Raw genomic sequence first — 22,288 nt, 5'->3', positions numbered from 1 at the left:
GGTTGCCTTCCTTGTGGCAATTACATCTTTAAGAAGAGTAAGTGAAATACAAGCTTTCACTCTTGAAGAACCTTTTTTCCAAGTACACAAACACAAGGTTGTACTAAGAACAAATCCAAAATTTCAACCAAAAGTAGTGTCACCTTTTCACATCAATCAAACAGTGGAATTGCCAGTCTTCTTTCCACAGCCAGATTCTGTGGCAGAAAGAGCTCTGCATACAGTAGATCTCAAAAGAGCTCTAATGTATTACATAGACAGAACTAAACAGTTTAGGAAAACAAAACAATTTTTTGTAGCTTTCCAACAACCACATACAGGCAATCCTTTATCAAAACAAGGTTTAGCAAGATGGATTGTTAGATGTATACAGACATGTTATATCAAAGCAAAAAGACAACTTTTAGTCACTCCTAAAGCACATTCTACAAGAAAGAAAGGTGCAGCAATGGCTTTTTTAGGAAACATACGAATGGCTGATAAATGTAAAGCAGCTACTTGGTCAACACCTCATACATTTACTAAACACTACTGTGTTGATGTTTTCTCACAGCAACAAGCCACTGTAGGACAAGCTGTCCTAACAACATTATTTCAAACAACTTCAACTCCTACAGGCAAGCCACCGCCCTTTTGGGAGGACTAACTGCTTTGTAGTCTATGCATAGCATGTGTATCTATGGCAGCTACACATACCATTGAACGGAAAATGTCACTTACCCAGTGTACATCTGTTCGTGGCATGTTCTGCTGCAGATTCACATGCACCCTCCCTCCTCCCCGGAAGCCTGTAGACATTTAAGTTAACACATTTGTACATATGTATATACATTTACATTTGCATGGACATCTCTTTTCTCTTATATACTTAATCACTCCTTTCTTCACCCTCTGCGGGAAAACAATCTAACAATGGAGTCGATGACCATGCGCAATGGAACCGAGAGGAGGAGTCACTCGATTCCGTGACTCTAAAAGACTTCTTTGAAGAAAAACAACTTGTGACACTCCGAGCCCAACACTAGATGCCGGAATCGATATGCATAGCTTGTGAATCTGCAGCACAATATGCCACAAACAGATGTACACTGTAAGTGACATTTTCCATATATATCTATATATATGTACATATACATTTCTTTACTCTTTACTTCACCCTCCTGCGGGGGGAAAAAATCTAACAAAGGACTCGATTCCCATGCGCACTATCACCAAGTGGAGGAGCCACTCGATTTTCGTGCTTCGAAAAAGCTTCTTCGAAGATAAATCAACTTGTAACACTCCGAGCACAACATTAGATGGCAGACTTATGCAAAGCATGTGAATCTGCAGCACTACATGCCACGCACAGATGTCTACTGGGTGAGTAACGTTTTCCATATATAACTCTGTTACCCACCATCCTCAATGGGTACTTGTATTACAAAATGTGTAACTACAGCAACTGCTTGCTATTCTGATTCAAGCGTGTGACTCTATGGAAGATCCTATGCTGGAGAAGAAAATTAGTTGGTATCTTCCATAGATTCACATGCGACCCACTCTCCTCCTCATAGAGAAGCTCTCCTTAGACTTTCTCTGTATATATCTCACTTGTGCTAGAAAATATGAGAGACTGGTGCTTCTGTGATGATGGTTCCAAAGGGTGCTTTTGCCCGATGGGCTGGACTTCAGGTCTTTTCTACTGATGTGAATAAGCTGTGAAAGCCCTTTGATATTGACAAACCTGCGATTTGATTGTACTGTGGGACTCCCGCTTCAGGGACTGGCAATGATTCAAGCATGTGAATCTATGAAAGATACCAATACTGGAGAACTGCACTTACAAGTAAGTAACTCATTTTCTTTTGCACCCTAACAAGTACAGACAGTACCTGGTTTAGTTGGACAGTAATTGATGACAGCCGACGACCGCTATGCACATCACCCTTTAAGTGCTAGAATAAAACTTTGTCTCCAATATATTTTTTCTGCCTCAGAAATTGTAAAACATTTCCTCTTTATTGCATTTCGCTGTTTTCCTGCTCGAAAGTCAGTGTCTGCATTGTGCTGAAAGTTCAGAATAATAAAGTGAGCTACGAATGCTTTTCAGTAAATACACTATTTCTTATTGTTGCATTTACTCTAGCTCTTAGCATATCAGTAAATCAAAGAAAATTATTTAGTTTTTTACTGAGTTTTTACATCGGAGAAATGTGGCAAAGCAGTTAATTATATGTCTTGCTTTCAGAATGCACTCCAAAGACATCTACTAGTTGCAGTCCTGCACCTGACTCTCCAATGAGCTCAAGTGAATCTGTAAAAAGTCTCACCGAACTGGTGCAACAACCCTGCCCTGCCATAGAGGCAAGCAAGGATTCAAAAGCACAGGAGTGCAGCGATCCACCTAGCTGTGATTCCCAGCCTACAACACCACTGCCACTCTCTGGACATTCTGCGCTCAGCATTCAAGAACTGGTTGCCATGTCACCCGAACTGGACACCTATGGCATTACAAAAAGAGTTAAGGAGGTGTTAACAGACAACAATCTGGGTAATGAAAATTGTGTTAACCAACAATGTTAATTCCACATAAAAGTGCACTTTTATATTTTTAGTCTAAATGCTTTACTGATTCTGATATAATTTCAACTGAACTATAGTGGAATTAGATATTATTACAAAACAGCGTTTAGGAAGGGTGTCATTAGATTACAACAAGCACACAAAGGAATTGAATGTAGAAGACCAGCCCTTCATGCAGTTTGCAAGTGTAAAGCAGGGAAAGACTGTGCAGAAAAGGACCATGTCCAGGTGGATCAACCTGTGCATAAAGACATGCATTGTCTGACCAAGAAGGAATCCCCTTTTAATTTGTTATGGTGTTTGCCAGTGCTCAGCACCAGTACTTATTTCTAAACACTAGCACGTGTAAGAGTCCATCACATTGTGGCACTATGTTAATGTTCTACGAGAGTAGCTCACTGGAGTATTTAACTATTTGAAAATAAATCATAAAACTACCACTTTCAGGCCATTTCTACAGTGAGCGAAGACCTGGATTAGTCCACAATGTCAACATCTGTTTGAATGGGTAATTAGTATGTAATGGTGGCACTGACATTTTGCAGCAGTGGCAGATGCTGTGGATGGTGCCACCAGCAGAGGACTCTGGTGGAAAATTGTGAGTGGTGTTGCTGTCCTAGACAGCTGCCAGTGAGCTACGTGGTCATCCATTCACCAAACGCTACTGCCTTGACATTCAAGTGCAGAAAGAGCCACTTTGTACATTCGGTCCTGCTGAGCTCTTTTGCTATGAGTACACTCCCCAGACAATCCACAAGTTAGGCGGTAATGACTGGATATGTGTTGTAAAGGTGATGAGTCTGTGGTTAGGAGTATCTACCAGAAAACCATTTTAACTACATTTAGTAACACTTTTTCTGGTAGTTACTATGCCTAATGGAGGTTCCTCACTACGGGTGGAATTGCTTTGAAAATCCGGATCTCGTCTAGCACCTTGGTTTATTCTAACAATGAGAACTGAGGAGTTAGATTCTCCACCAGAAAGAGCGTTATCAAAGGTAATTAACTTGTTCTTTTTAGAACATGGATACTTGCAAACATTTTCCCAGGGGCCAAAAAGTTTGGCCTGTGTTGTGAGGGCCACATTGATTCCAGCGTGGGTGGTGGACGATCGAGGGAGTTGCAGAAATTAGCGGTAAGGTAGGTGTAGGCGAAGGGATATATATCTAGTGGCTGAATTGAACAAGGTGAAACCAGGAAACCTGACAAATATCCCGGCTTCTGCACTTTTCCAAATTGTGTGATCCTAGGCAGTTGTTTAATTTCCCTTCCCTTCTTTTTCTTCATTATCACTTAAAAGAGGACCTCAAAATACATGATTTCAGGGTGTACGCTGTACAAAACCTGCTCCTGTGTTTGATTTATAAACTACAATAATATTGTTCATGTATAATAGGAACCAAGGCCACCCAAAAAGTGCTTGTAACACCTGACTTGCATCTTTAATTCACTATTGGCATTGTAGCCAGAGTAGGAGGAAGAATTACTATTTCTAAATTCATGTTTGAAAACTATCACTTTTACATTAATGCTTCTCAGTGCACTGATATAATACATTATACTTAGTTAATAAGCTCCTGCATGTTAACTAAATACACTTTGTAAATTTTGAAGCAACTGTCCTCTTATTACACTTTTGCCACAAGATCGTGTTTCTAACGTGAAGCGCAGAGCTCCTTAGCTACTTCCTTTCTTTAACGCCAATCAACCTTGAAATAAATGATTGCCTGTCTATTTAATATCTTTTCATTGTTAAAACAGAATTGAGTAAACATCAGCCCAGTGCCCCTGTTGCCTAGGGAGCCATATGTAAAGGTCAGGTAACCATGATTTAGAGTTTCCATTTTTTGTTGTCTGATATTTGTGATATTTGTTTATATATCATCTTAGAGGGCCCTCCATTTCATACACTGAAAAGAATCAAGCTTATTGTTTAGCCCTACAACCTGTGATTTTGTAGGTATACTGTGCACTCTGCGGTTTTTGTATTTAGAACATTAATATTTGTATTTCTTTGGAACTCTTATAGTTTCTTTTTTGGGAGTGCATCATGCGAGTTATGTTCAGGTTTGTTGGTTCCCACAATACCCAAGGACACAAACTCCCCTTTATATGAAATTTTTCCAACATCAAGTTTTCCCTGGAGCCATGGCGGAGGACTTGCAGGGCTTGTAAGGCTTTTCAGTGTAGGGGAAAAAAACGAGAGACATTATGTTGTTAGGACAACACTGACTCTGTGCACCCTCAAGGGCATTTGAAAGAAGATTTAACAAAGACTGTGAAAGGCACTGGAACGATTTGTATGGAAAACCAATATAATATGGACGAAGACAAGCTAGGAAACCCTGCATTATGGTATAGTGATTCTGAAGTCTACATGTTTAAAAAGGTTCCTTGAAAGCAGGTTGGTGCCTTGCACGGAGACTTCACTTAAAACACGCTCACCCACAAAGCAAAAGACAGTTTCAGAATCACCCATGTGGAGGTGTGCTTTACGTTCAGCACCTTTAATATCAATGCACATTTTTCAAAGTCTAAAGTAGGGACCTGAAAAGAGAATTAATCTTAGCAGAAAGGAGGTTTGAGTCTCAACAGAAGCCTGGACAAGAGAATCAACCCGCAAACCAGGATCAACCTTGAGAAGAGGTTCAATCCCAAGACTTTGATCATCCTTAATAAGCTGTTTAGCTAATGTCGGCCAGACCACATTAGAAAGATGACTGCTCAGCAATATGAATTCAAGCTTGGTAGACTAAAAAAGGCTACACAGTCGGCACAGAAGACCATGATACAGGAATATCGCACAGAGCAGACACTATGTCATGCAGAACACAGAACGCATGTGAGACCATTCATATTTTTCCAAGAACAAACCAGGGTTTAAGGCAATCAACCAAATATAATCCTTTAGAAATGTGCTCAGCAGACCAACCAACAAAGGAAAAAGGAAGCTCAATTTTAGGGAAGTGTTTACTTATGAACTGATTATTTTATCCATTCTTAAAAAAAAAATCAGAGTGCTTCTGTCAAGCTTACTGCAAGTGTTCCAAATCAGTTGAGTTCAAGGACAGACATAAGGGAGTAATAAATGGTGCTTAGGACAACTATCACCTGAATTATCCAGCATAATTTGCATGCTTGTCCTGCCAGTGCATCAGCCCTAAAAGGGACAACAATTCTACAGCAAGCAGCTTTCCACCGAGAGGTGACAGTGCAAATGGAATGGGGTGACAGGGACTTCCTCTTTCTACAAACATTTCTTGAAGCCTACTGCTCAAAAGTTCAATCAACATTAGGTCAGTGTCTCCACATCTAGAGAAGTTAAAAATCAAAATTACATGAGGTCATGAGCATCCGTATTTTATGGTGGAGCATATTTGGACACACATTCCCTGTCAATCAAGGTTCAAGAGATACAAAGAGAAACAGGGTTTGACGAAGCTGACTTAGGGTTGATTCCTGGGAGGTAATGAAATGGCATACAAGAGTGTTCTCCTTACTTTTCTGCATGTGAAAAGCATTTAAAAGTAGAGCATCCATTCTGCAAACAGAAATTTACCTGTAACCAGCATTATGATGAATACTTCCAGCTGCAGATTCCTCACCTTTTGACTATCCCCAGACTAGCACTGGCAAATAAAAAAGCAGTGCTTTTGCACACCAGTCAGTTGCGTTGTGTGACTGTGCGCCATCTTCATTCTGCTCCAAAAGTAACGAGTGGAGCTGCATATAAGCTCCACCAGTAGGCACTGTTGTCAGTACCTTTCTTTCAGCTTCGTCTGGCACTGATCCAGAGCTCTGCTGCTTTTCTTCAAACCTGAAGAAATGTTTTCTCAGTGATATTTATCTTAATTATTCAAGTGTGCAAATGACATATCCTCCCCTAAGACTACAGGTATTAAAGCTTATATGACTTATTGGTAAATGATGTCTGTGACAAATACCCACTAAATGTGCCCCAAGAGTATGAGTGTGCACACAGCTCCAAGGCCTCTGACTAAAAGCCACCGAGAACACAAAGAGAAGCTATACATGGCAAAACACTGCAAGACTCCACTCAGGGCCTGCTCTTGATTAAAGTCAAGAGTGCAGATCCATGCTTGCTTCCAAAGTCAGTTGATGTCTTCAAGTAAGTCCAAAAAGAACCATTCAAATCCAAGCCCCTTCCCACTGCTCTCTATCTTCGGAGAAGTGAAGTTGTCACTGTGCCTCTAGGTCTGCCTCCCATTTCACTAAGGATCTGATACCAACATTTGGTCTTGATGCACACCAAATTTCCAGGCTTGTCGGCGACATTCCAGCTCAGCTAATTGAAGTCTTTAAGGAGGCCGTGCTGCTCATCTTTGGCATGGTTCCGACTCCCTCTGGTGCGCATTTAGGTAACAAGAATCCACAGGGCTCTCCAGTTGGGTTACCACCAACATTCTCTGTGCCTTCTGTTCCCCTCCATTTGACTTTGGGTTTCACACCAGCATTGGTGCCAGCTTTGCTACCGGCGCCAAAGTCTGCAATGGCCCCTTTGATGCGGACGATAGAGGATGAGCCACAACCTATTCTGGTGTCTGGCAGAATCGAATTCATCTCCGCTCTGACCCTGCGTGGCTCAGCCAATACTCAACCCCTGCGCTTCAGACGCAATACCATTAAAACACATATGTGTAAGAGACACTTTTGTCTCAGACTCCAACGAGAGTCAACTATATAGAGGCAGTAACGGGGGTGAAGGAGACGAGTTTGCCCTACTCTATGATGAGAAAAGGTACACCCTTTGCCACAGTAATTCAGAGTGTTGCTGAAGTCCTTGACTTCCACTTATCCACTATAGAAGTATAAATGAATGTCCTCACTGTAAGCGCAGACCTAACCTTTCTGCCCTTAATGAGGCCCTCACTGATGTTCACTATGGTTAAAGCATGTTCTGGCCCGCTGGTCAATCTGCAAGTCATGTGTTGAGATAGGAAAGCCCCAGGCAACCCATCAGGGAGAACATAAGTCTCAGTCCTTTGCCCCTCCGGCAAAAACCTCAAACACCTTTGGCAGCCCTTAGGAGCACACAACAACCCTGTTTGAGGCAGGATCTGCCACTTCCTTCAGGGGTGGAAGAGCATCATGTCATCCAATGAGGTCACTCTGTGCTATTCCTTTCAGAACCACCACACCTCCTACCTGCATCAGAGCAGCTTTCAGTTGACCATCACATCAGGGGCTGTAGGCTGTTTTGGACTAAGGAGCTATATAGGGCGTACTGCCCCTGGAAATGGGGACTAGATGTTATTCTGGCTTCTCCCTTTTGCGGAAGGACGGAAGCATCTAATTCCTTGCGCCAAAGAAGGATTGAGGCCTTTGCCCTATTTTGGCTCTTCACTCTCTCAACACCTGCCGGTTGATCTCCTTTGATCTCCGTTCTGAAGTCATTGTGATCTTGGCTGCCAGGTGCCATGCCACAACGTCCGTGTTCTCTGTGCAATTGGATAAGTTTGTGGCTTGGCGCTGCACCTACCAGACTGTCTTGTTTTTAGTGTTGACCTAGCACTGTTAAAGGTCACTTGCCATCTTTTTGCTGAACCAGCTGTCGTTGGTCAAATCACCTGTTGTGATAAGATTTCTGGTAGGTTTGCAGCATATGTTTCTGACAAAGCCCTTTGTGATACTGTAGTGGGAGTTATTTTTTGTTCTCCCTTTTCTAATGTATACCCCTATCTGATAGAGACTTCTAGTTTCAGATTCCTTACCATAGAATTTCCCCCCCAGGCGTCAGACTGGATCCAGAGATTTTTTCTTCAAGCAATACCCTTGGCATCGGTTGACTTGGCTTGGCTGTCTCCTCCTACCGTGGCTAATGCGAAGGGAGCAACTTATCCCATGGTGGTCAGTAGGGATGCTGAGGTCCTTGGCCTTGAGCTGCCTACTGTTCAGGTCAGGTCTAATCTCCTGACGGAGGTACTTCAACCAGGGACTTCCACATCTGAGCCTCTTCTTCCATTCAATGAAGCCCTCACTGATATCCTTTTGGGAACTTGGTCCAGACCCAACACAGGGGCTCCTGTGAACAGGACTATTGCACGCCGCCATCAGCCTGCCCCTAACGACCCTAAATTCCTCTCCCAACACCCCACACCTGAGAGCCTTGTCATTCAGGCATCCTCATCCTCGGGTGCATTCCCTTCTGCACCCCCGGATAGGGAATCAAAAAGGCTGGAACAATTTGGGGAAAAGATGGTTCGATGGCATCTGTCGCTGTAGATACACATGGTCTGCATAGCTCGCCATCTGGTGTTGGGTCGGAGTGTTACAAGTTGTTTTTCTTCGAAGAAGTGTTTTCGAGTCACTGGACCGAGTGACTCCTCCTTCTGTGCTCATTGCGCATGGGCGTCGACTCCATCTTCGATTGTTTTCTTTCCGCCATCGGGTTCGGACGTGTTCCTGTCGCTCCGAGTTTCGGAACGGAAAGATAGCTGAAAACGGAAGATTTTCGACGGTATCGTTGCGATCCGGTTCGAGATAAACACATACGACAACGCATTGAACATCGAAGCGCTTCGGTGCCCTTCGGGGTAGATTTCGGCACACCGTCGGGGCCTAGTCGGCCCGACCGCGTGGAGAACAACGCCGATGGAACGGACCCCGTTTCGATTCTGCCCTGAATGCCACAACAAATATCCCTATACGGACCAACACTCGGTCTGTAACCTGTGCCTGTCACCCGAGCACAGCGAAGAATCCTGTGAGGCCTGTCGGGCGTTCCGGTCCCGAAAAACTCTGCGCGACCGTCGAGCGAGAAGACTGCAGATGGCGTCCACGCCAAAGGAGCATCGACAGTTCGAGACAGAAGAGGAACAGGAGGAATCCTTTTCCATCCAGTATTCAGACTCCGACGAACTCGATAATACAAAAACTGTGAGTAAGACGTCGAGATCAGAAATTAAAAAAGGAAAAAAGGCCCAGGGGACGCCACTGCCAACCGGCCATGGCTCAACCCAAATTCACGGTGACCAACAATCGGCACCGAAAAAGGCCCATTCAGTGTCGAGATCGTCCGACTCCGGTCGAGACACCGGCACGCAGCCTCCTCGGGACCGAGAGAGTGCTAAAGAGAAGCATCGACACCGAGAGTTCGGTGCCGAGACAGTGGCGCCGAAGACCATAGAGGCCAAGATTTTTCGGCACAAAAGAAGAGGAAGGTTACCTCGGAGCCGAAAAAACAAACAACAGGGTTTTCGGAGCCGAAAAAAGCACCAACAGACCCAGTTTCAGGCTCCTATACTGAAGAACTTTCTATGTCTTCACAAATGAAAAGATACAGATTCGAACAGGAACTGCAATCCACTGAAGTGGATCACACGCAAAAGCGTATCTTTATTCAGCAGGGGACAGGGAAGATCAGTACCCTTCCACCTGTCAAAAGAAAGAGAACACTTCAGTTTGTAGCACGAGAGGCTCCTCAGCAACAAACAGCAAAGACGGTAACACCTCCTCCCTCGCCTCCACCTGTAACTCCGGCTTCGCCAACTTACACCCCGTCACATTCGCCAGCTCACACCGCCATGAGCCACGACGACCAAGATCAAGACGCGTGGGACTTGTACGATGCACCAGTGTCTGATAACAGCCCAGACACGTACCCAACTAGGCCATCATTCACAAGTGGTGGCTAGAGCAGCTCAGTTCCATAATGTGGAACTACACTCTGAACAAGTAGAGGATGACTTTTTATTTAACACCCTCTCCTCCACCCACAGCTCCTACCAAAGCCTGCCTATGCTCCCAGGCATGCTACGCCATGCAAAGGAGATCTTCAAGGAGCCAGTTAAAAGTAGGGCAGTAACGCCTAGAGTGGACAAAAAGTATAAGGCGCCTCCTACGGACCCTGTATTCATCACCTCTCAGCTGCCACCAGATTCTGTGGTGGTAGGGGCTGCCAGAAAACGGGCAAATTCACACACTTCTGGGGATGCACCTCCCCCAGATAAAGAAAGCAGAAAGTTCGATGCAGCCGGGAAGAGGGTCGCTGTCCAGGCAGCAAACCAGTGGCGCATCGCAAACTCACAAGCGCTGCTAGCGCGATACGACAGAGCCCACTGGGATGAGATGCAGCATCTCATTGAACATCTCCCAAAAGATCTGCAAAAAAGAGCAAAACAGGTTGTTGAAGAGGGTCAAAACATTTCCAACAATCAAATACGCTCCTCTATGGATGCAGCAGACACAGCCGCAAGAACCATTAATACGTCGGTTACCATCCGTAGGCACGCATGGCTCAGAACGTCTGGATTCAAGCCAGAAATTCAGCAGGCAGTACTTAACATGCCAGTAAACGAAAAACTTCTGTTCGGTCCGGAGGTCGACACAGCCATAGAAAAGCTCAAAAAGGACACTGACACTGCCAAGGCCATGGGCGCACTCTACTCCCCGCAGAGCAGAGGATCTTTTACCACCTTCCGCAAAACACCTTTTAGAGGAGGGTTTCGGGGTCAGGCCACACAAGCCAGTACCTCACAGTCCGCACCGTCCACCTACCAGGGACAGTACAGGGGAGGCTTTCGGGGCCAGTATAGAGGAGGGCAATTCCCTAGGAATAGAGGAAGATTTCAAAGCCCCAAAACCACTACCAACAAGCAGTGACTCACACGTCACTCACCCCCCCCCCACACAACACCAGTGGGGGGAAGGATAGGTCAATATTACGAAGCATGGGAGGAAATAACTACAGACACATGGGTCCTAGCAATTATCCAACATGGTTATTGCATAGAATTCCTGCAATTCCCTCCAGACATACCACCAAAATCACAAAATTTATCAAAACACCATTCACAGCTTCTAGAGATAGAAGTCCAAGCACTACTGCAAAAAAATGCAATAGAATTAGTACCAAGCACACAAATAAACACAGGAGTTTATTCACTGTACTTCTTGATACCAAAAAAGGACAAAACACTGAGACCAATTCTAGACCTCAGGGTAGTAAACACATTCATCAAATCAGACCATTTTCACATGGTCACACTACAAGAAGTGTTACCATTGCTCAAAAAACACAACTACATGACAACCCTAGACCTCAAAGACGCATATTTCCATATACCAATACATCAATCACACAGAAAATATCTAAGGTTTGTATTCAAAGGAATACATTACCAATTCAAAGTATTGCCTTTCGGTTTAACAACCGCTCCAAGGGTATTCACAAAGTGCCTAGCAGTAGTCGCTGCACACATCAGAAGGCAGCAAATACATGTATTCCCGTATCTAGACGACTGGCTAATCAAAACCAGTTCGCTCACACGATGCTCAAACCACACAAATCAAGTCATACAAACCCTCTACAAACTAGGGTTTACCGTCAACTTTGCAAAATCCAACATTCAGCCAAGCAAAGTACAGCAATATCTAGGAGCCATAATAGACACGACAAAAGGAGTAGCAACGCCAACTCCACAAAGAATTCACAATTTCAACAGAGTCATTCAACACATGTCTCCAAATCAAACAATACAAGCAAGAACAATACTACAGCTCCTAGGCATGATGTCATCATGCATAGCCATTGTCCCAAACGCAAGACTGCACATGAGGCCCTTACAACAGTGCCTAGCCTCACAGTGGTCTCAAGCACAGGGTCACCTTCTAGATCTGGTGTTAATAGACCGCCAAACTTACCTCTCACTTCTATGGTGGAACAGTATAAATTTAAACAAAGGGCGGCCTTTCCAAGACCCAGTGCCACAGTACGTAATAACAACAGATGCTTCCATGACAGGGTGGGGAGCACATCTCAATCAACACAACATAAGAGGACAATGGAACATACATCAAACAAAACTGCATATAAATCATCTAGAATTATTAGCAGTTTTTCAAGCACTAAAAGCTTTCCAACCAATCATAACCCACAAATACATCCTTGTCAAAACAGACAACATGACAACGATGTATTATCTAAACAAACAAGGAGGAACACATTCAACGCAGTTAAGCTTATTAGCTCAAAACATATGGAAGTGGGCAATCCACCATCAAATTCGCCTCATAGCACAGTTTATTCCAGGGATCCAGAATCAACTGGCAGACAATCTCTCTCGAGATCACCAGCAAGTCCACGAATGGGAAATCCACCCACAAATTCTGAACACCTACTTCACACTCTGGGGAACACCTCAAATAGACTTATTTGCAACAAAAGAGAACGCAAAATGCCAAAACTTCGCGTCCAGATACCCACACAAGCAATCCCAAGGCAATGCCCTATGGATGAACTGGTCAGGAATATTTGCTTACGCTTTTCCTCCTCTCCCTCTCCTCCCTTATCTAGTAAACAAATTGAGTCAAAACAAACTCAAACTCATTTTAATAGCACCAACGTGGGCAAGACAACCCTGGTACACAACACTGCTAGATCTTTCTGTAGTACCCCACATCAAACTGCCGAACAAACCAGATCTGTTAACGCAACACAACCAACAGATCAGACACCCAGATCCAGCATCGCTGAATCTAGCAATCTGGCTCCTGAAATCCTAGAATTCGGACACTTACAACTTAGCCAAGAGTGTATGGAGGTCATAAAGCAGGCCAGAAGGCCATCCACTAGACACTGCTACGCAAGTAAGTGGAAAAGATTTGTTTGTTACTGCCATCATAATCAGATACAACCACTAGACGCAACTCCAAAACATATAGTAAATTACTTGCTCCATTTACAAAAAGCAAAGCTAGCCTTCTCTTCTATTAAAATACACCTTGCAGCAATATCTGCATACCTGCAGACTACCTATTCAACTTCCTTGTATAGGATACCAGTCATCAAAGCATTCATAGAAGGTCTTAAAAGAATTATACCGCCAAGAACACCACCTGTTCCTTCATGGAACCTAAACGTGGTCCTAACAAGACTCATGGGCCCACCTTTCGAACCCATGCACTCTTGCGGAATACAATTCCTAACCTGGAAAGTTGCCTTTCTCATCGCCATTACATCTCTGAGAAGAGTAAGTGAAATTCAAGCGTTCACAACACAGGAACCTTTTATACAAATACATAAAAATAAGGTCGTCCTACGACCTAATCCAAAATTTTTACCAAAAGTTATTTCACCGTTCCATCTAAATCAAACGGTAGAACTACCAGTTTTTTTCCCACAGCCAGATTCTGTGGCTGAAAGAGCACTACATACATTAGATGTCAAAAGAGCATTAATGTACTACATTGACAGAACAAAGAACATCAGAAAGACTAAACAGCTATTTATTGCATTCCAAAAACCTCATGCAGGTAACCCAATATCAAAACAAGGTATAGCCAGATGGATTGTTAAATGCATCCAAATCTGCTACCTTAAAGCAAAAAGACAACTGCCCATTACTCCCAGGGCACATTCAACAAGGAAAAAAGGTGCTTCAATGGCCTTTTTAGGAAACATCCCAATGCATGAAATATGTAAGGCAGCCACATGGTCTACGCCTCACACATTCACCAAACACTACTGTATAGATGTGCTATCCGCACAACAAGCTGCAGTAGGTCAAGCTGTATTAAGAACTCTATTTCAGACAACTTCTACTCCTACAGGCTAAACCACCGCTTATGGGGAAATAACTGCTTACTAGTCTATGCAGACCATGTGTATCTACAGCGACAGATGCCATCGAACTGAAAATGTCACTTACCCAGTGTACATCTGTTCGTGGCATCAGTCGCTGAGATTCACATGGGCCCACCCACCTCCCCGGAAGCCTGTAGCAGTTCAGAAGTTACCTTCAATTTTGTACATTTGTATATATATTATTTAAACCTTTAATAGGTACATACTTACACATTTCATTGCGCGGGCACTATTACTATAGTACAACTCCTACCTCACCCTCTGCGGGGAAAACAATCGAAGATGGAGTCGACGCCCATGCGCAATGAGCACAGAAGGAGGAGTCACTCGGTCCAGTGACTCGAAAACACTTCTTCGAAGAAAAACAACTTGTAACACTCCGACCCAACACCAGATGGCGAGCTATGCAGACCATGTGAATCTCAGCGACTGATGCCACGAACAGATGTACACTGGGTAAGTGACATTTTCATTTTCTTCCTCCAGTCTCTGGCTGCGGTCAGTGAACACTGCATGCCTTTTGGGCCGCTATAACCACTTTCTGTGGGATACGGTCCTGCAAGTTCTGCCACAGATACCAGAGGAGGCCCGTGCTATTGTCTCCCAAGCTGTCACAGATGGGAGAGACGCAGCAAAGTTCACTATCAGATGTAGGCTGGGTACGAACAACTCCATAGGTAGATCGGTTCCGACGACGGTGGGCTGGAGGCGCCACGTCTGGTTACATACATCTAGTTTCTCAGAGGATGTCCAACAGACTCTTATGGACATGCCCTTTGAGGGCTCCCGTCTCTTTAGAGACAAGGCAGACTCGGCTTTGGAGAGGTTCAAGGGCTCCTGGGCTACAGCTCGGTCCCTCGGCCTTTCCACTGCCCCGCGTCCCAAACAGCCTTCTTTTCGCCCCTTTCGTAGCCATAGAAGGGGCTCCCTTTGGCCTCCATTTCCCAGCCACTGTGATAGCCATGCTGTTCAGCCGCTGCATGGCCGGGGATGTGGAATCCCATGTGGTCGTGGGACAGGAAACCAAAGGTCTCCCCAGTCCACCTCTTCCCCTGCTGCAGCCTCCAAACCCTCCTAGTCAGTCCCCTCACTCTGGTCCAGTTGGTGGCTGGATTCGCCATCACCTACTTCACTGGGAATCCATCACTACGGACAGGTGGGTTTTGCAGATCGTTCGAAGGGGCTACTGCCTCCCCTTCGAATCTGCCCCACCGCCATGCCTCTATCAGTCAGCCGTATTCCGGAGGATAATTTGGCACTTCTCCACCAGGATGTTGCGGCTCTCTTGGCCAAGGCAGCCATAGAGAGGGTCCCTGCACCAGAAGTAGTTTGTGGTTGTTTTTCCCGCTACTTTCTGGTGCCCAAAAAAGACAAGAGCTTACGTCCTATCCTAGACCTTCGGGAGTTCAATCTCTTCCTCAAGAAGGAGAAATTTAAAAATGCTCTGCTCAATCCGGCTCAGGTCCTGTTTGCCATGGACCCAGAAGACTGGACTTGAAGGACGCTTATTTCCATATTCTCATCCTGCCTGCCCACAGACGTTACCTACGATTCGTGGTAGGTCCTGAGCACTTTCAATTTACTGTGCTCCTCTTCGGCCTTACCAGCGCCCCTTGGGTGTTCACAAAAGTGATGGCGGTGGTTACAGTTCATCTGCTCAGGTTGGGGGTTTCAGTCTTCCCCTACCTCGACGACTGGCTGTTGAAGGTGAACTCTTACCAGAAAGTCATCTCCCACCTTCAGAATACGGCGAACCTCCTGCACACTATAAACTTGCTGAAGTCACACCTGACTCCCTCTCAAACGCTTCCTTTCAATCGGAGCTGTTCTGGACACAGTGCAGTTTCGGGCCCATCCTCCAGAAAAGCAAGTTCAGGATATTCAGGCTATGAATCCGATCTTTTAGCATCTGTCTTGGGTTTCGGTGAGACTGACGCTGAGGCTGCTGGGCCTCATGCCCTCCTGCGTTCTTCTAGTGACACATGCTAGATGACATATGTGGGCTCTGCAGTGGGACTTGAAGTTCCAGTGGGCGCAGGATCAAGGGAATCTCTCCGACATGGTCCAGATCTCAGAGGGAACTGCGAAAGACCTGCAGTGGTGGTTCTTTAATCAGCATTGGGTCCACTGCAGATCCCTCTCCCTTCCTCAACCAGATCTATCCATAGTGATGGGCGCGTCACTTCTGGGATGGGGAGGTCACATGGGAGAGATCAGAAGCTTCTGGTCTTTGGTGTAGTCTGGGCTCCATATCAGTCTTCTGGAGCTCCAGGCTTGCATTGAAAGCATTTCTTCCCTCTCTCAAAGGGAAAGTAGTGCAAGTGTTCACGGACAACACTGCCGCCATGTGGTACTCCAACAAACAGGGCAGAGTAGGGTCCTGGACCCTTTGTCAGGAGGCACTGCACCTCTGGACATGGGTGGCACATCTGGACATTACCTTGGCGGTTCAACCTCTGGCAGGCTCTCTTGAATGCCAGACAAACTCAGCCGTCGATGCATAGCCGATCACGAATGGTGTCTCCATCTGGAGGTGGCACAAGGTCTCTCTCAGCAGTGGGGAGAGCCTTGGTTAGATCTGTTCGCCACCACAGAGAACGCGCAATGTCAGCTGTTTTGCACGTTTCCAAGGCAGCACTAGCTCGGAGACGCTTTTTGTTTCGAGTGGAACTCCAGCCTCCTTTACGCCCTTTCGCCTATACCACTTCTGCCCAGAGTTCTCAAGAAGATCAGAAATTACTGGGGTCAAGTCATCTTGGTGGCTCCTGACTGTGCACGGAGAGTATGGTATCCACAGCTATTGAGCATGGCCATCGATCCTCCACTCAGACTGCCTCTTCATGAGAATCTTCTGTCACAGCAGCAGGGGACGGTTCTCCACCCGAACCTGTCCAATCTCCGCCTTCATGCGTGGAGCTTGAGCGGCAGCAGTTGACGGCTTTTGACCTTCCACCCAAAGTCTGTGATGTTATCTTGGCAGCCAGGCGGCCCTCCACCAAAACGGTATATGCCTGTCAATGGCATAAATTTGTGGCATGGTGTACCAACAAATCTGTTTATCCTCTCTCTGCTCCTCTTTCTGAGGTTCTTTTGTTCATTCTTTCTTTGGCACAGCAGGGCTCTGCTTTGGGCACCCTTACAGGTTATTTATCGGCTATTTCAGCCTTTCTTAGGTTGCCTGATCAGCCTTCACTCTTTAAGCCTCCTATTGTTAGTCGATTCCTTAAGGGTCTCCCCCATTTGTTTCCAACCACTCCATTTATGATGCCTCAGTGGGACCACAATCTTGTGCTTACTTAATGTGTACTCCCTTTGAGCCGATGTACAATTGTTCCATTAGGGCTCCTTACTTTCAAGACTGTTTTTCTCATTGCCATTTCTCGCAGAGTGAGTGAGTTTCAGGCTGACAAAGTGGTGCTTCCTTACTTCCCAAAGTCTTTACACCTTTTCATGTAGGCAGGTCCATCACCTTGCCTACTTTTTACACACCTCCACATCCTTCTCATGAGGAGGAGAGACTCCACCATCTGGATTCAAAAACAGCGTTGGCGTTCTATCTCAATCGTACTAAAGTTTTCCGGGTGGATGATCAACTCTATGTTGGCTATGTGGGTGTGAAAAAAGGAAGGCGGTGCAAAAACATACCATCTCTCGATGGGTACTTCTTTGCATCAAGTTGTGCTACGCATTGGCTAAGAAGCAACCCCCTGAATGCTTGCGCGCTCATTCCACCAGAACAACTACTGCTTCCACTGCGTTAGCACGCGGAGTTCCTGTTCTGGATCTCTGCTTGGCAGCTACATGGGCATCCTTGAACATGTTCATTAAACTTGACAGTCAGGTCCGTCGGGACGGCTACTTTGGTTGTTAGGTCCTGCAGGACTTTCTAGTATGATCTTGGTTCGCAGCCCACCTACGAGGATGGCATTGCTTGGGTACCTATTCTAAGGTAAGGAATCTGAAACTAGAAGTCTCTATCAGATGTACAATTTACTTACCTTCGGTAACAATAGATCTGGCAGAGACACAGTATAGTTGCAGATCCCTTACCGACCCACCCATCCTCCCCGTCTGCAAACAGATTTCTAGGGACAGGGCTACCCCATTCAGGGCCTTAGCTCTGGCGCACCAACTTGTGGCTCTGCGCTTTGGCGTGGAAAGTCGTGAAAAGAAACTGACGTCACTGCGCTGAGGCAGCGTCTATGTATTACTCCTGACGTCATCAAGGTGACTACGATGCCTGCAGACTCGACAGATGCCACCTACTGATGCACAAGTGTATTGCTCGAAGAAAATATCTCTGGATCTTTTCCTGGATTAGGAAAATTCTAATGTAAGGAGTCTGCAACTAGAATATATCTCTACCAGATATATTGTTACTGAAGGTAAGTAACTTGTACTTCAAGCACTGCACAGTTGTCCATCACTCTTCATCTCGAAAATGGTATTTTTGTTTGCGATAACTTCAACATTTTGAGTAAGCTTCAGGCCCTCTCCGTCCAGCTGCCTTATGCCAATTTTTTTCTAGAAAAACTGGTGTTAGGAACTTAAGCTGCATCCCTGCCAAAGATAATCACGCCTTTTCATGTTGGACAAGCTATCACTCTTTGGACATTGTTTGCTCCACCTCATCGAAAGAAGGGAGACTCCATTGCTTGGACCCCAAAAAAGGGCTGAGCTTTTACATCCATCATGCCAGCGATCATCGGGCAGGCAATCTGCTCTTTGAGGTGCTTTGGAGCAAAGAAAGGCAAGGCAGTGCAGAAGTGAACCATAATTTGAGGGAAAGCCCTCTGTATTCAGATCTGCTACACACCAGCTAAGAAACAGCCTCCAGAAGGTCTAGGGGCTCATTCCACCTGAGCCAAACCAGTCCTGGATATACGTCAGGCTGCTACGTGGACATCAGTGCACACATTTATGAAGCACTATTGTATCAACAGTCCGTTTGCCAGGATGGGCATTTCGCCCATTTGGTCCTGCAGGACTTTTCAATCTGAAAAATTCCACACCCTGGAAGGTACCACTTAGGCATTTTGTCACAAGGTTAGAAATATCCTTGTTTAGACGTGTCTGTCAGAAGAACAAGTTACTTACCTTCTATAATTATTTTCCTGTAAGAATAACCGCAGATCCCTCCCCACCTCCCACCTGGGGAATGGTCTCCTTTTCCATCTAAAACAACTTCCAGGTTAGGACTCTGCTCATCAGTCTTTCGTGTTTGTGGATAGGCTTTGCGTCTAAGAAGCTTATGAAAGAAGCTGGCGTTAACAATCATGGATTGTGCTTACTTGCATCTCTGCATGCCTTTTCCAGAGCAGAACAAAGTTAGTGCAGAGTTGCATAATGTCACCTTTCAGCTGCAGGAACACTGATTTTCAGTTCAGTCTGGATCCTAAGCGATAGTGACTAGGTAAGAAATCTGCAGATACACAGATTATCCACCAAAAAGAGTGTTACTGAAGATACATAATTTATTTGCATTATGATGTAAGTTAACTTGTGACATTCGTTGTGATACATAAGTAGTAAAATAGCGAAACACATTACACTATTTAAATAGACACACTCACATGCAGCTTTGACATTTGGAAAAATTGTACATGCAATAAAAAGTCATTTGGCACGGTCTCGGTATGTGAATCTATAGTATAACATGGTGCAAACCAGTGTTCACCAGGGGTTTAGCTGTCAATGTCAGTCAGGTCACCACTCTGAGCTTTGTGCAAATTATCAATATAGAGCATTAATATAATAAATTCCTACTAAAGCATACAACCAAAATGGAAAATTATTCTAACTCTGAGTCCCCTTGCAAGGGGCCTCAGAAATTTTAAAGCCATCTTTGGCTTCTCAATAACTTTTAAGTAACATTTTCTGAGTGGCATTTACAGCAAAGTCTCCTGTAATTTGTATTGTTTTTCAGGAGTCCTGGTGAAATCCACAGGGAGGCAGAGGAAATCGTGAAACAACAAGTGTGAAATCCTTCAGGGAATAGGAATAAGGACTGAAGCAACAGGAGAAGTGTCAGAGACTAGGAGAAGTGGGAAGCAGCCACAGATGGCAAGTGGGATAGTCGAAAAGCAGGGACTAAGGGCTAGATGTACCAAAACTTGGGTTTGCAACTCGCAAATTGCGAGTCGCAAACCCATATGCAGGATAGTGTCCCAGACACCATCTGCAAATCGCAAGGGGGTCGCAAAGACCCACCTCATTAATATTAATAATGAGGCTGGTCGCAATTTGCGACCCCCTTGCGATTCGCTGCGCTCACAGGGATGGTGGCCTGCTAGAGACAGCAGACCACCATGTCTGTGACTGCTTTTTAATAAAGCAGTTTTTTAAATTTTTATTGCAGCCCCTTTTCCTCAAAGGAAAACGAGTTGCAATACACTCGAGAAAATGAAACTTTTTTGTTTCATTTTTTCAGAGCCATTCACAAAGGGGAAGGGGGTCCCATAGGGACCCCTTCCCTTTTGCGAATGGGTTAGCACCCATTTGTAATGGGTGCTAACGGTGAATTTCACAAAGCAGTTCTGCATCGCGATGCGAATCGCAAATAGGAAGGGGAACTCCCCTTCCTATTTGCAAGTCGCATTCCCATTTTGCGAGTCGGTAACCAGGTTAGCGACTCGCAAAATGGAAATGAGCATCGCGATGCGCGTTTTGCATGGTGCAAACCGCAAAATTCACTGTTTGCACCATGCAAAACGCTTTGTACATCTGGCTCTAAGTGCTTGAATGAGAGCGGGGGCATTTTAGTAGAAAGCAGGAGGAGTGATTACACAGTCATAGAACAAAAGGCAGACAGTCATAGAAAAAAAGACAGGCAGATCTGGTAGCCTCACAAGGAAGAAGAGCGAAAACTTGAAGATAGGCAGGGAATGTGAGGACAAAGCAAAAGCTAAAAATACTGGCAGGTAAATGGAAACCCTCCATAGCAGAGGATACCTTTAGATTTTGCAACATTAGTTAAACAGCAAGCAGTAGTTGGGAGTTAAATTGATCAGCCTTGAATAGAGAGAAGACCAAGTTGTTTGGTAAACAAGAGGGTATCAATAGGGAGAAGGAGAATCTTTTGGGAGTCGTTTAGGAAAGCCACAGGAAAGCAAGAGGAAAGGAGCTTCAAGAAGAAGAAGCTATACTCAACGGGAATGAAGGAGAAAATCCCAGTGATAGCTTTTCTACATCGCTGTGACCTATTGTCGCCTTTGTACTGTCAGTAGAATGCTGAAATACTCGCCTCTGGTTATACTCACAAGGAAAATACATTTTTGAGTTCTGACTTTGAGTGCTGGATACTAAAATCATTTTAGAGATAGTAAAGGAATAGGGACTTAAACTGTAGTGCACATCACATTTATAGCTTTGAGTGTGTGAAATAAGAAAGAAATTCATACATAACCCTGGCAATTCAGGCTGGATTGTCTTTTTGGGGATAGCACTAAAAATACTGCATCTGTTTAGTATCAGTTTCGAATGGCATCATGGGTGACAAATGACTGGAGTGCAGCAAGGATTAATTCCCAATGCCAGAGGTTAATTCATGCATGCCTTCCATCACTTTATAGTTAGTGCAGAGAAACATATAGGAGTACAAGCTTTTATGAAATGTTTAAAAACCCACGCGTATCTAAAAAATTGACAACATATTTTTGCTTTCTTGCAAAACACCAAGGAACATGTTCCTTTGAAATACGCAGAAGAAAAATGCAAACTGTCAAAAGCAATAATTGTGCAGTTCATGCAGCTGCCCTTTTGCCCAAAACTTCGTTTCATTCTGTTACTTATAGTTCTAATTTTACCATTACAGTTGTAACAACATTTATTGATGCATAGCTTGATTGGTATTGTATAAAATGTATTTCTTAAATATGAACCTCATACAAAGCACAATAATGTATACATTATTTACAGAGGGTAGCGGAAGAATCATACTTCACGCCAAATCCTCGAGCGGTCCTTCCCAGTGCTGTTGCTCTTAAAATAGGCTTTAACCATGTGAGTCAGACCGATACTTTAAAAAAAATATATCTTTATTGAACGCAATCTCAAGAGTAACTTGGTTCTTCGTGCTTCTTTGCACCAATCTATTTTGAAAATGTCGAGTTCAGAAGC

The 22,288-nt window shown here is 44.7% G+C and overlaps 1 protein-coding gene across 4 annotated transcripts in view; it reads left to right on the top strand.

Moving 5' to 3' along the window:
- Window positions 1-22,288, top strand: part of CUX1 (cut like homeobox 1) — a 1,145,546-nt gene that overhangs the window by 804,048 nt on the left and 319,210 nt on the right. For 2 of the 4 annotated variants that reach the window (XM_069226952.1, XM_069226950.1), the window contains exon 21: window positions 2,231-2,533. The exons of the other annotated variants lie outside the window; for them this stretch is intronic. In XM_069226952.1, coding sequence (XP_069083053.1) covers window positions 2,231-2,533 — 303 coding nt within the window. The remainder of the gene's footprint in view (window positions 1-2,230; window positions 2,534-22,288) is intronic. 4 annotated transcript variants of the gene reach the window in all.

Source organism: Pleurodeles waltl, chromosome 3_2, assembly GCF_031143425.1.
Source record: "Pleurodeles waltl isolate 20211129_DDA chromosome 3_2, aPleWal1.hap1.20221129, whole genome shotgun sequence".
Lineage (NCBI taxonomy): Eukaryota > Metazoa > Chordata > Amphibia > Caudata > Salamandridae > Pleurodeles > Pleurodeles waltl.
This window is presented reverse-complemented; position numbering and strand designations above follow the sequence as displayed.